General features: G+C 36.7%; 2 protein-coding genes across 3 annotated transcripts; one reads left to right on the top strand and one right to left on the bottom strand.

The window, feature by feature from the left end:
• Positions 1-409: 409 nt before the first annotated feature.
• Positions 410-10,020, top strand: LOC120264805 (squamosa promoter-binding-like protein 9). 2 transcript variants are annotated; one of them, XM_039272653.1, is made up of 10 exons: positions 410-1,012; positions 2,670-2,842; positions 3,883-4,127; positions 4,278-4,352; positions 4,436-4,543; positions 5,083-5,200; positions 6,142-6,277; positions 6,754-6,934; positions 8,046-8,621; positions 9,246-10,020. In XM_039272653.1, exons 1-10 carry the CDS (start codon positions 462-464, stop codon positions 9,540-9,542), a joined length of 2,460 nt encoding a protein of 819 aa, XP_039128587.1. In that variant the 5' UTR covers positions 410-461; the 3' UTR covers positions 9,543-10,020. The 2 variants fall into 2 exon arrangements, with proteins under 2 accessions (XP_039128587.1, XP_039128586.1); XM_039272652.1 differs by having other exon boundaries at positions 9,243-10,020.
• A 1,215-nt stretch (positions 10,021-11,235) lies between these two features.
• On the bottom strand, positions 11,236-12,933 carry LOC120264490 (protein VAPYRIN-LIKE-like). Its single transcript, XM_039272302.1, has one exon. It carries the CDS (start codon positions 12,836-12,838, stop codon positions 11,342-11,344), a length of 1,497 nt encoding a protein of 498 aa, XP_039128236.1. The 5' UTR covers positions 12,839-12,933; the 3' UTR covers positions 11,236-11,341.
• Between the last annotated feature and the right edge of the window lie 894 nt (positions 12,934-13,827).

Below are 13,827 nucleotides of genomic sequence, written 5' to 3'. Positions count from 1 at the left end.
TTCATTATTTCATCTGAATTAGTTTGGGACCATAGTTTCTAGAAAATTAAATTTAAATATAAGGTAGTAAAAATAAAACTTCACAAATAAATATTTTAAAAAATAAAATTTCTCTAAATTTAAAAAGGGAAACCTAATTTTCCGCATCCACAAAAAAAGTAATAAAAGTAATAAAAAATAATAAAAAGGCAAGGGAAAAAATATCAGCCGGAAGCCGCCACGTAAGCAAAACGCGGGGATGATGATTAAATGATACTTGTCATCATTATTGTTTATAATCTCAAAGCATGACCAATTAATTATAAAAAATGTCGACACAATGACGCATATCCATATCTTGTCAACACCGGGCCCACCATCCTAACCAAATCCAACGGTTCACGTTGCTTCAAGCCTTCTCTTTCTCTTCACCGCCCCGGAAAAAGAGACTTCTTTTGGGATAATTCCATACTTCTTCTCTCATGGATTCTTCTTCTCCTCCGACGACCCCTAGGGTTTCTCCGATGGAGGACCCTCTCATCGCCGAAGATCCCTCCACCTGGGAATGGGGCACTCTCTTCGATTTCTCTGTCAACGATGATGACCCTCTCCTCTTCCCCTGGCCTGGTTCATCCCAGGATCAGCCCGTTGTTTCTCTTCCTCCGGTTTCGCCTCCTCCTGCTCCGGAGTCATCTCCTGCGTCGCCGTCGGATGGCTTGGGGCGGATCAGGAAGAGGGATCCGAGATTAGTGTGTTCCAATTTTCTTGCTGGGAGGGTGCCGTGCGCTTGCCCGGAGCTGGATGCGCAGGAGAGGGAGGAGGAGGAGGTTGCGGAGGCGATAGCTGGCGCGAGGAAGCGGGTGAGAATGAGTGGGACGGCTGCTGTAGTGCGGTGCCAGGTGCCTGGATGTGAGGTGGATATTAGAGAGTTGAAAGGGTATCATCGGAGACATCGGGTTTGTCTCAAATGTGCTAATGCTCCATCCGTGGTTCTTGACGGGGAGCACAAACGGTACTGCCAGCAGTGTGGCAAGTGAGTTCCCTTTTTTTCCTATTGATTCTTCCTGATTTGTTGGTGTTCTTGTATTTTATGGCCTTAGCTCAGTTCATTAATTCTCAGTTTTCAATCTCCTTGCTATGAGACTATGGTTAGGTTAGAATTGATACTTCTCGTGATTAAAAGAATGGGGTTTATGCTCATAGATTGATGGATTCATAGAGTCGGATTGATTTCTGCAGATCATTAGGATTTTTATGATATTGGGATTTATTTAGTAGTACTAATTTGGAGAGTAGTACTTTAAAGACATGAATTTGATGGTTAGACAGGATAACTGAATGTGAACTTATAATTTTGAGGTTCCACGGTGTTGGTTGTACCAATTTATGGCACTGATTTGGAAGTTATAAGTGGAAATGTTGTAATTAGGTTGATTCAACACCATTGTTATCAAAAGCACGCCTTAGGTGTAAGGCTCCCTAAGCTCCATTCTAGATGTCTTGGATGATCATCAAATTAAATCTCAATCTTTAAAAACAAAAAGTTTTTTTTTTTTTTTCAATTTTTAAGATTTGAACAAATATGAGTCATTAGATGATTATCAAATTAAATCTCAACCCTTAAAAACAGAAAGGTTTTTTCTTTTCTCTTTTAGTTTTTAAAAACTATATAAATATAGGTTGTTAGATGATCATCAAATTGTATCTCAACCTTTAAAAAGAAAAAGGTTTTATTTTATTTTACTTTATTTTTTTTCAGTTTTTGAAAGCTAAATAAACGTTAGGCAATCAAATTAAATATCAATCATTGAAAACAAAAGGGTTGTTAGGTCAAAAACATCAATCTTTTCCTAGCATAATAATATTTCTTAGTAGTACCAAAGTAGTACTAGTGTGATGATTTTTTATTTTTTATTTTTTGGCTACTTTGATAATATGCTATTTAGCTCTATACATGTTTTACCCAAGTTCAAACTTTAAACTTTGATTTTACTTGTTTTATGAAATTTTAGGATGTATTATGAATTTTTAATTCTTTTAAATTTTTCTGCGCCTTGCTTTGGAAAAACACGCAATAGAGCCTTGCGCCTTGCACCCAGGCAATTTGACCCTCCGGCGCCTTGGTGTGCTCTTTGCTTTTAATAACTGTATTCAACACTTATGTAGACAAAAGATAAAGCATTTGGTTAATGAAAGCACCACAACAGGCTTTTGTTCATAGGTTGTTATCAGGCATAGCGGTGGTTGGATTAATTTTAAAGGATAGCATGATTGCTGTGCATGGCTTATGCTATAAAATGTTTATATCACTCCTAACTACTGTCAGAATAGCCTGGTTGTTATTGATTATAATGCTACCTTTGGAGTTGATAAAGAATGGTTACAGGCTTATCATCCTTAACAGTGTATACCAACCATTTATAATGAGTACTATTGCATTGTGAAGCATTTAACTCTGTTAGCTTTCACACTTACTGCTATAGTAGGACTAGTTGTCTTGATGCAACTGTGCAAGTCTATCTAGTGTGGTTGCGTTTTACCTAGACAGATTCAGGTGTTTTGATTTCCACACATGCATTGCTGGTATTGCCAATTTGATGTGTGCTTTCTCTTATTACAATATTTCATTGAGCTAATTAAATTGAAGTCCTGTCAAACATTATTTGACTAATCCTTTACTGATATTCCAGGTTTCATATATTGCCAGATTTTGATGAGGGAAAACGGAGTTGTAGAAGGAAATTAGAACGGCATAATAAAAGGCGTAGGAGAAGATCTACTAACCCTAGTAGTAATGTCGAGAAAGAAAAGGAATTGCAAGGAGACCTCTTAGCAGATGGCAATTGTGATGCACAAACGAAAGGTACAATTACTTTAATTTGCATGTGGATGTTATTGTTTTTTGACTAGGCGCTCATTCCTTGCTTCAACATGCAAGGATCTTGGTATATTTATGCTGAGAAAGGCATATTTGCATATGGCATGAGACACCAATTTAATTTTGGCTTGTGTTTTGCTGCATTGCTTTACTAAGACCTACACCATGACTCGTTTATAGCAGTCACAGTTTATATGGCATCTGTAAGCTGATATTGAATTTCTTAGCATCTTCTGAATCAGGGAACAAGATTTCTGAATAGCTTACTTCTGATAGATTTTCTGAGCATCTGATTATTGTGATCCAACAACCAGTTTTTTTTTTTTTTTCGAAGAATAACCAGGTTTTTTTATTGATCTACAAACACTTGTTTTTTTGCCTTCATCATTCAACTTTAGGAAAGAACAGTGTGCCATTATTGTTTTGAGTCCTTACATCTCTTGTTTTAAATGTAAAGACACTATGGTTGTATTACAGTCTTAGAGTGGGAATGATTTGGAATATATTCCCTTAATTCTATCACTATAGGTAAAACATGTGTTGCTACCAGCCTACTACATTTTGCTATTCAAATGTTTTATTTCCTGTTAAAATTTAAGGTAACTTCTCATGAACATCTCTGTTAAATCTTTGTGGTAATATATTTTCCTTGCAGAGTTTTTGGAAAATGAATTCCCAAATAAATACATGTACATTTGGAATAATGTATTGATATCCATGAATATGTTTGGTTCCTTTGCATAGTCTCTAGGTAGGAAATAAACATATAGGGCTTAGGAGTAACATGTTGAGGCTATTCTATGCATTATATCAGTTTTCTCAATTGTAGACGACATCATCCTCTTATTTTTCTGACTTGACAAGGGATGACTTCTTTAAGTGGAATATCAAACATATTTTATTTCTTTACAATTATAGTGCTAAGAGTTAGTGCTCTTATGAACCAAAACAATATATTTTTCTGCTCACAGAGTAGATTAATTCATATTACATTTTGTTGAAAAGTGTTTCACTGATGTGCGTAGAGATGATGAAAGCCTCTGCTACTGGGACGCCAATAAACAACAAAACATTAGACATAGAGACGATTTTGGAGTCTGACGATGGTGATGGATCTCCGTCTTCTCCAGTTCCTAGTTTTCAAAATGTTCAGTGCAATAGCACCATGACTTTAACAGCATCAGATGAAACAAATAAGGAGGAAAAAATAGATTATTCAAAACCTGCTCTTTCCTCAACATTTTCTAACAAAAGTGGCTATTCATCTGTGGTAGGTTTTTGCTTTTTTTATCACTTTACTGTTTCAGAAGATATTATATTTACAATTATGTATATTTAATATTGCACTTCTGCCTCTCATTTGTTACTAGCAATTTTTCACTGCCTTCTATGAAGATAATGATGCGTTACTTAATTGTAGTGTCCAACAGGTCGCATATCATTCAAGCTTTATGATTGGAATCCTGCTGAATTTCCTCGCCGGCTGCGCCACCAAGTACCTTTTAGAATTAAAACTGCAATTTTATTTTTCTGAGGCAACTATATCTAATACTAATCATACCAATTTCAACTTTGCAGATTTTCCAGTGGTTGGCTAACATGCCTGTTGAGTTGGAGGGTTATATACGCCCTGGATGTACAATTTTAACTGTCTTCCTTGCAATGCCTCAATTCATGTGGGAGATGGTAATTTATCTTTATTTTTCTTATGATGTTTTATATTGAACAAAAGTACCACTTGTCTGTTCACTGAAGCCTATGCAGTTTTTTCTTATGATTTTTTATATTGAACAAAAGTAACACTAGACTGTTCACTGATGCCTATGTAGCTTTTTTTCTTATGTTGTTTATGACCTAGAGAAACTATTTTGGCCGTTATAATAATTGTTATAAGATAGAACAAGAGGATGCCCTTTCAAATGAATAATGCAACCTTTGATGAATGTGCAATTATTTGGTAAGAATATGAAAGTTCTTATATACATATGTGTCTGATTTTGTCTTTATTTTAAGAAAGGAATTGCTTTCAACATTGAGGTATTTCACTTGCTGAACCTTGCCTAATTTGCTTAATCATCCTGTCCTACATTATAATTGTTAATATTAGAGTGGCAATTACAAACTTGTTACAATTTCTGGTTGTACTTTATGTTGATGATTTGTATCTTTGTTTTGGTTGAATACCATATGCTGAGGCTTTAATATCATTGTCTTACACCAAACAGTTGTCTCAAGATGTGGCTTTCTATGTGAGAGACATGGTCAGTGCTCCTGAAAGTTTGTTTTGTGGAAGAGGCAACATTCTTGTTCATCTAAGTAACAAGATTGTGCAAGTTATGAGAGGTACCTATTATTTGGATTTGATGAGGTTATGTGATTTTGGTTTCATATTTTCACTTCTGCTGTACTTGGTTGTTACTAGTTTACATTTGTGGGTAACTTAATTTTGATTTTTCCTCAAACATCCAACTCTAGAAACTACCTGACATATGAACACAAAGTTAGCAAGTGTATAACTAATGGCCTTGTGCATGTAAATCCTTGAAGTCTTCTATACTTGTGAAAGTATGGCTTGGTATTTACTTGCAACTCACTTAGATCTCCACCATATATGCAAAACCTCTCATGGTTAAGATTGTGTGAGGTATAAAATATTTGCATGTAACTCCTTAAAGTCTTTTATATTTGCTGAACACTACAAGTTGGTGCCATTTGCATGCAGCTCCCTGAAATTTTCGCCATAGGTCAAAACCTCTTAGGGTTAAGAAGATTGCAGGAGGTATGGGATATTCTTGGATTATTCCCTTTGTAACCAGTTATTATATGTTTCCCTGGAAAATGGCTATATGATTGAAATAAAGTTTGATGTCCTTGGAGCGTCAGAGCATGGAGATAGAAAGTGAAGCATTCAAGGAGGTATCTGCAAATTTGAGTAGAATACAGAGAACTAAATGTAAGTATTAACTTTCAGACAAGCTAAAACTAACCTTTCATATTCAAAAAGTTCAATTCTGTTTGAGTTACAATCCAGGATGAGTAATGGTTGGATAGGCCATAATAATGAAGGTATACCACATAATATACAATTATCGAGTCTGCCATTCCACTTTCCATAGGCTCATCTAAATAGTGTGAATATAAATCTTGGGTTTGGTTTAGGTTATTTAGTTTGTGATCTTTATGCAAAGCTATGTTCTTTTTGTGTTTGCTGAGTTGTATATACTTCTTCATCATAGTCAATTGAATATTGAGAGTTCTTTCTGGTATTTTTCGTATGTATCCAGATGGATCATCATTGATGAACATTAAAATGGAGGTCCAAGTTCCAAGACTACATTATGTTTATCCCACTTACTTTGAAGCTGGGAAACCCATGGAATTTGTTGCTTGTGGTAGTAACCTTGACCGACCAAAATTTCGGTAATGCTCTATGCTAGTCTGTTAACATGGTTTTTTGAGCAATTATTGGTTATATCTTCTTTCTTTTTCTTTTTTTTCCAACTTGTGACCGTGTTTTTACTGTTTGCGCCAGATCTAATGTTTTGCTAAATAGACCCATCCCCCTCCCTTTTCTGTGTGTGTGTGTGGAAGGGGTCAGCAAGGTCATTTCTACTTGGTTAATTTTTTGATGTGATATATATTTCTCATTTCTTGTCACTGACCTTCATCTATGTATTTTCTATGCTTAGTTATATTGAGCATGTAGAGCATCATCGAAGGCACTTTGAACTCCAGAACCTGATTATTACAACATTATATGCTTGATTTTTCCAATTTTCATGTTCCTTCAGTTTAGCCAACTTCTTTAATGCTTCTTGCATATAAGGTTTTTCTGTTTTTCCGATGACAATACATATTGTCTTTATGATAGTTAAAACTCGCTTATGCTATTACAGGTTTCTTGTTTCTTTCGCGGGAAAATATTTAGTCTGCAATTCTTGCTATGCTATAACTCATGAAACGGGCATGTTGAACAAAGAAAATGCAAGGAACTCAACTGAGATACCTGATCATGAGATGCTCAGAATTAGTATTACTCAGACCGAATCAGAAGTCTTCGGTCCTGCATTTATTGAGGTTTGAATTCAGGCATGCTCAACACTTTTGGCATGCTGTCTAGCCTATATTACTGTTTTTTTCCCTCCTGCTTTATTGTTCATTGAAGTTTAACTCACCATAGTTTTCACATGTCTGGCTTTTGATTTTAATACTTGACATTTTTTTTTGTCACCCTGCTATGTAATGTGGCCTTGATAGGCTTCTTTTCAAACTACTTGCAAGCTAATGGAGAATTACTTTCTGTAACGACGTCCTAGTAATACTATCTGAACATATTACTTGATTTGTCATGGAATTTCTATATCATTTATAACCATTTGAACTCTGAATTAATTGCCCTATTACTCATACCACCAAGCGGGCAAACACACACACAGAGAAGCCATTGAAAAATCCCCATTTTTTCCCTGAACCTAAATTACATATTATAAATTATATTGTAGATAGTAGACAGGAAATAAGGAACCCCTTTTCCCTTCTCACATTTGTTGTCTATTGCATTAGAATTACTTTCTGTAATGTCCTGGTAATACTATCTGAACGTATTTCTTGATTTGTTGTGAAATTTCTATATCAAAATACTGATAATATCCATGGTACAGTGTTCTTAGGATTGTTTGTTGTAGTTTTCTCTAAGTTTAGCTTCCATGATTTCAGCAAACATGCTTAGAGTTTCTGCTCTCAGGATGTTCCATCAAGTAGAAAATCATTATTGATCAATCTAAATGTCATTAAGTTTCTTCATTTGATGGGTATTTTCTTTCAACTTTAATTATGGTATCTTTGTTGACCCTGATGGAAAATTTATATTATAATTTCTGTATCAATAGTTTCTTTGCAAAATTTTGGCTGTCTAATTTATTCATAGCTTTAGGTGTTCACTCAGCATTGCCTTTATTGTAGTGAAAAGATGTATCAGGGATTAAGTGTTATAGTGGGACCTTTGTGGCAAACCATATTAAAGCTGATAAATTTATTTCCGTGGCAATTGCAAGATCTTTTATTCTGCTTTTAAGATCTTGGGGCACCAGTAGAATATGTTAAATTAAATGCCTTGAAGTTGCTTTCTGTGAACTGTTTATTATTCTATCCTGAATATTGATTGTCAATTGTTTTCGTTTCTTCATAGGTTGAGAACGAGTCTGGACTATCCAACTTCATCCCTGTTCTTTTTGGCAATAAACGGGTATGTTCTGAACTAGCAAGGATACAGGAGGCATTTGATAAAACTTCCAGTGGAAGTGAGAAAGGGTGCCATACCATGATTAATACTGAAAATCCTGATTCATGTGAGTCGTTAACCTCAAGACAAACTGCAATGTCAGATATTCTTTTGGATATTGGATGGTTGATCAAGAATCCAAGTGTGGAAGAAAGTGAAGTTGCTTTCAGTTCTATAAATATTCAGAGAATAACATGCTTACTAGAATTCCTAACAAGGAATGAGTTTGTGAACATCCTTGAAGAAATTTTGCAGAACATAGATCATATTATAGGCGAAAAAGGCTTTCATGAATCAGTTGATAAAACTTCTGATGCTGACTTTGAGCTATTTATGAAGCAAGTGAATCATGCAAGAGATACTCTCTCTCAGATATTTGAACATGGCCATGGATCAGTGGATGTGAGAACCTTAAGTCATGGTGTTCTTGTGCCTCGTAGTCCTAAGAGCAGAACCATTCGTACATTCCCATCCACAGACAAAGTATGTATGCATTGCGTCATTTTCTGGCCATTTTTATTGTGATGTTATTTTACTGTTTATTCTCAAGGCATTTTGCGTTTTGATTTGATTTTATTCCTTTTCTTTTGCAAAATCTTTAACAATTTTCAGATCCATGGCCTAGTATAATTAATTCAAAGATTAACATCCATCCTCTCAATCATCTATTGCTATTTGTGTTCTATTGTTGTTTGTGGTGATTTAAATAGAAAGTTGTTCTTTTATAGTGGCTCTGGAAATCCCAGATAAGCATCCAAGGCAAGTTAACAGAGTTGAATCTTTTTGTTATGGTTCCATATTACTAGATGTTTGTCTGTTCAGTCTTTCAGAATAAATCAGCACGGAGCAGAAAAACTATGTAGGTTTTTCCTTGCATTTCCAGTGATACCATACTAGTGATTTTTATGTATATGCATCATTCATGACACATCAGAAGTGTTCCATATGGACCTACCGTTGATGCTTGATGACTCCCTCATAGATTTTGTGTAGTATCAAATCATTAGTTTCTTGAACACCGGCGGTTATTTTGTATCAATTCTTGTTGCTTGAAATATAGTTTTATGTCCCAAGCGTCTAAAGTTTCGTATGGCTCTATGACAGCAGCAGGGATCAAGGAACAAACAATTTCCGGGTTCTATTGATGCCATCAGTGATAGTGATGAAACAGTCCCACTGGTGCCAAATCACAGCCAGCATTGTTCCCCAAGTTCGGTTCTTGGATGGCCTCGTGAATCTTGGCGTGATATTATTCCTAAAACAGTAATGAGCTCACGGTTCACCGCATTCATCATGGTTAGCGCCGTTATGTGTTTTGCAGCATGTATTGCAGTGCTCCATCCTCAAAAGGCTAAGGAATTCACTGTTACTTTAAGGAGGTGTTTGTTTGGTAGCGAGAGATGATGGAAGCATTGAAGAGATAAGTAATTACTTCTTCGTTTTCGTTTTTGGTTGTTCTTACCAAAAACAATGCCGGAAGTAAAATACTAAAATGCTTGTTGTTTCACTCAGATTTCTGGATAAGCATTTCTGTTTTCTGAGTGAGGAATTGCATTATTTCTGTGTATATGCATGTGTTGCCTTTCAGCTGTAGCAAATTTTTTTTTATTTTGTTGGTGTTGTATCATGTTCAATTTGGGGTTGTAATGCTGCATGTGATAATTTTAGGTTAAGGGAAACAAAAAAGATGAAGCAATGTCTCATCTTTCATAGGTTCATTAAAATTTCTGACAGTCCGTGGAAGTTGGATCTTTATTCCTGCCAATTAGCTGTGCAAAGTGATGTAAATCTTTGTGCCATTGCTCTTCATCTCAGTTGTATTTCTATGTTACAATCCAATAAAAAAAAATTTATTAATAAAACTGTCTTTTCTTGTGGATTAGCAGGGTTTATTTGTATTTATTCTTGCTTGAGTGTGAGCTAATTTAGTACTGGGCCTTTGGAATAAGACTTTAACAAAGTCTTTAAAAATCTATAAAATAGTAACTCAATAATGCGTAAAATGCCAAAGCCATCATGTTCCAGTGGTTAGCGATATTAATTCCGAATTCTTTAGGGAAAGGAAAGGGTGATGAGAATTTAAATTTTAAGTGGAGAAATTAATTCTGTTGGAGTTTGGAAGTCCATGTGGATCCTAATAATCCTAACTAAGAGTATGTTTATTTTTTAGTATGTGTATTTTTTATAAAAATAAAATAAAATAAAATAAAGCCGAATTTAAATTTAAGAACACTAATAAGAAAAATGTATGAAATTTAACTCCATTCCACCTGTATGTGATGATTCAGGCACTTGCTCCTTGTTGGCACATGCTAGCTAGAGTAATATGTTTTAGATCTGTTAATAATTAAAATGATATTTTAATTATAAATGACTAATTTTTATTCATTAAAACCCTTATGATCGAAAAAAATAAACACCCAAAATGAATAATTCTTTGATCATGATTCATTGTACCAACTACCAAGACACCCAAAATGTACATAATTCAATGAATGACTCTTTTGGTTAAGATAAAGTGCATGCCTCCAAAATCCTCTAAACTGACAGTCCAACTAACAACAAAAGGTTGAGTCACCCATCCTGACCTTATCATCATGTAAAACCAAATTTTTACAATAATAGATACAACATTTGTAAATTATAGATATTATAGTTTTTATAGTTTTTGTTCATTACAAAACCCAATGAATGATTGAAACTATCAAACCAAGTTGTGTCACTCTCTTTGTTTAGTACAACCAAGAAAAACAAAATCATCCAATTTTCCCATAGATATAACTCAAGATATTGCTAGAATTTTATAAACCAAAAGCCATAATTTGATCTATTGATATGGGACCTATACATAAAATGTTTATCCAATTTACAGAGCACAGATGCTGTGCAACCTACTTTGCTCCTCATTTGTCCATTTCTAACACATAATTTGTTCACATTTGTCAATATATATATATATATATATATAAACCCAAAAACATATAATTATCTACACTTATTTATAAATCTAATAGCAAATTTAAGCGTATAACTATGCAGCTTCTAGTGTATACAAGTGAAAATTAAAAAAATATACCCCAAGTAACATACATTTCCTTTTATATTGACAGTAAACAAAACTACTACAGCGATATATACATCTCATCTCCTAAAAAAAAAATAAATATAAAAAAAAATATAAAAAATCAAGGGTTATTCTCAGTTCAAGCTTCAATCCCTCTTCTTGTTTGATGGTTTTCTAAATAAAAAGAGTTTCCAATTTTCTTTTTATCCACGTCATCATCACGATCACCAGCACATCCGGCCGTACACGTGGCATCATCCAGCAACATCCCCCGCCACTTCTCCATCCCCTTCAACCCCTTGATCCCCGCACGTGCTGCCCCGTTCCGCACGAGCCACACCGCCACGTCACCGTGCCCCGCCTCAACCGCCCTGTGTAACGGCGTGAACCCGCCGTCATCAACGGCGTCAACACTCGCCCCCATCTCCACTAACGCCGTCACAACCTCCGTCCTCCCCTTAAACGCCGCTCTATGCAGCGCCGTCCACCCATTTTGGTCCCTCCGATCAACTCCATCTCTGCCTCGGGATCGTAACTCGCTGACGTCACCCTTGCACGTGCCACGCATAACCCCGACCTCGTCGGGCCGCAAAGCCTCATAAAGCTCTTCGTGCCCGCGTTCCACGGCGAGCTCGAAAGCGGTTTTCCGGCCGATCCTCGTCAGCGCACGGCGGGCGTCGAAGCCAGAGACGCCGATGAGGTACTCGACGAGCTCGGCGGGGCCGCCGGCGAAGGCGGCGCAGTGGAGCGGAGTCCACCCGGCGGAATCGGCGAGATCCGGATCCGATCCGAGGACGGAGACACAAACCCTAGCGGCTTCCAGATGGCCTCCCGCCGCCGCGGCGTGGAGAGGGCTCCGGCCGGTGGAGTCAACGGGATTACCATCAGATCTCGTAGAGGCGAGAATGGCGACGATCTGAGCGAAGCCGGATGCGGCGGCGGCGTGGATTAGGTCAGGATTTGGTTTCGCTCCGGCGGAGAGGAGGGTGGAGACGGAATCAGGGCAGCCGGAGAGGACGGCAAGGGTGATCGGGGGCTTGCCATCGGAGGGAAGGAAGTTGACGTCGGCACCGGCGGAGATGAGGGCGGAGAGGATGTGAAGGCGGGATCCGGCGGCGGCGAGGAGGAGGAGGGAGGAGAGGTCTGAAGAGGAGCAAGAGGAGGCGGCCTTGGAGATGAGGGAGGAGATGTCGAGGGTTTCGGAAGAAGGAGAGTGGAGGAGGGAATGGAGGACGTGGGGACCGGTGAGGTATATGGGAAGGGAGGCGTCGCGGAAGAGGTGAGGGCCGGGGAGGGAGAAGAGGCGGAGAAGGGCGGCGGAGGAGGCGGTGCCGGTGGGGAGAAGGGTGGAGCGGACGAGGAGAGAGGCGGAGATTGGAGGAGGAGATGAGGAAGAAGAGGAAAGGGAAAGGGAGAAGGAAGCGAAGGAGAGAGGGGGGAGGATGGAGAGAGAGAGAGGTGAGTTGGAAGGGAGGATGGAGAAGAGATGAGAAGTAGGAGGGGTAGTGGTGAGGTGTATGGCGACGGACATGGTGTGCATGAGGTTGGTGATGATGAAGGTGGAGGAACGGCACCGGCGAGATGGACGGTACTCTATCTCTAGCTCCTTCAGGTCCACGCTCACTAGCCTGTCCATCTCCCTCTTTCTCTCGCTTTGCCTTTTGTTTTCTTAAACTTTGTGTGTGTGTGTGTATTTATATATGAACATTTTCAGAATTATTTTTTTCATCTTGAGTTACACAAAATAGAAATTTACTGAAACAGTGTTTTTTAGTTTATTCACACCAAATTTATAAGTATAATATCTGAATTAATCTCTCTATTTTTCTCTCTCTGTATTTCTACTCAAAAATATAACCCCATTAATCCTTCTACTATTAAAAATGATCTAATTTAGTTCATTTACTTTTAATCTCTTCTCATCCAGCCCCTTTATTTTTGAAAAATACAGTCAATTGTTTGCTTATTTTAGAGTAGAAGGGACTAAGTAAAATCATTTTCAAAAGTAGAGGGACTACTTGAGAGCATTTCTAATTAGAGGGACCAAAAAAGAAGAGAGAAAAATAAAATGACCAATTTGAGTATTATACCAAATTTTATATATAGGATGTTTATTTTAAAATTCATATAAAGTGAAGTGGCATATTTTTGTTGAATTTGCTTATGAAAAAAAAAATTTAATGTATATAAGGGACAAAATAATTTATTTTTAACTTAAGGTTTTTAAAAATAGCAAGATTTTTTTTCAGGGCATACGTGCACATGTAAAACCTTGATTTTTCAGTCCAAGTTTTTTTAGAATGGTTTCAATTAATATTGTAAAAAAAAAAAAAGTTGATCTTTCAAAAAAAATTTGGCAAAAAAAAAAAATTGTCATCTTTCTATGTGGGAATGATCATTATATCTTGTCACTTGGTTCCTTCCGCATATATCCTTAAAAATATGAGATTCTACAGTTTTATTTATTTATTTATTTGTAATTAATTATAATATTGACAAATATTTTTTTTTTAAAACATATTTTTAATATAATTATAACTTAAAAATGTAAAAGCAATATCATTTAAAATGTTAAATATTTAACCTATTAAAATTATTTATGAAATGTTGAATATGTATAAATAT

The sequence above is a fragment of the Dioscorea cayenensis genome, chromosome 7 (assembly GCF_009730915.1).
Source record: "Dioscorea cayenensis subsp. rotundata cultivar TDr96_F1 chromosome 7, TDr96_F1_v2_PseudoChromosome.rev07_lg8_w22 25.fasta, whole genome shotgun sequence".
Lineage (NCBI taxonomy): Eukaryota > Viridiplantae > Streptophyta > Magnoliopsida > Dioscoreales > Dioscoreaceae > Dioscorea > Dioscorea cayenensis.
The sequence above is the reverse complement of the archived record's forward strand: the minus strand, read 5'-3'. Positions and strand labels throughout refer to the sequence as shown.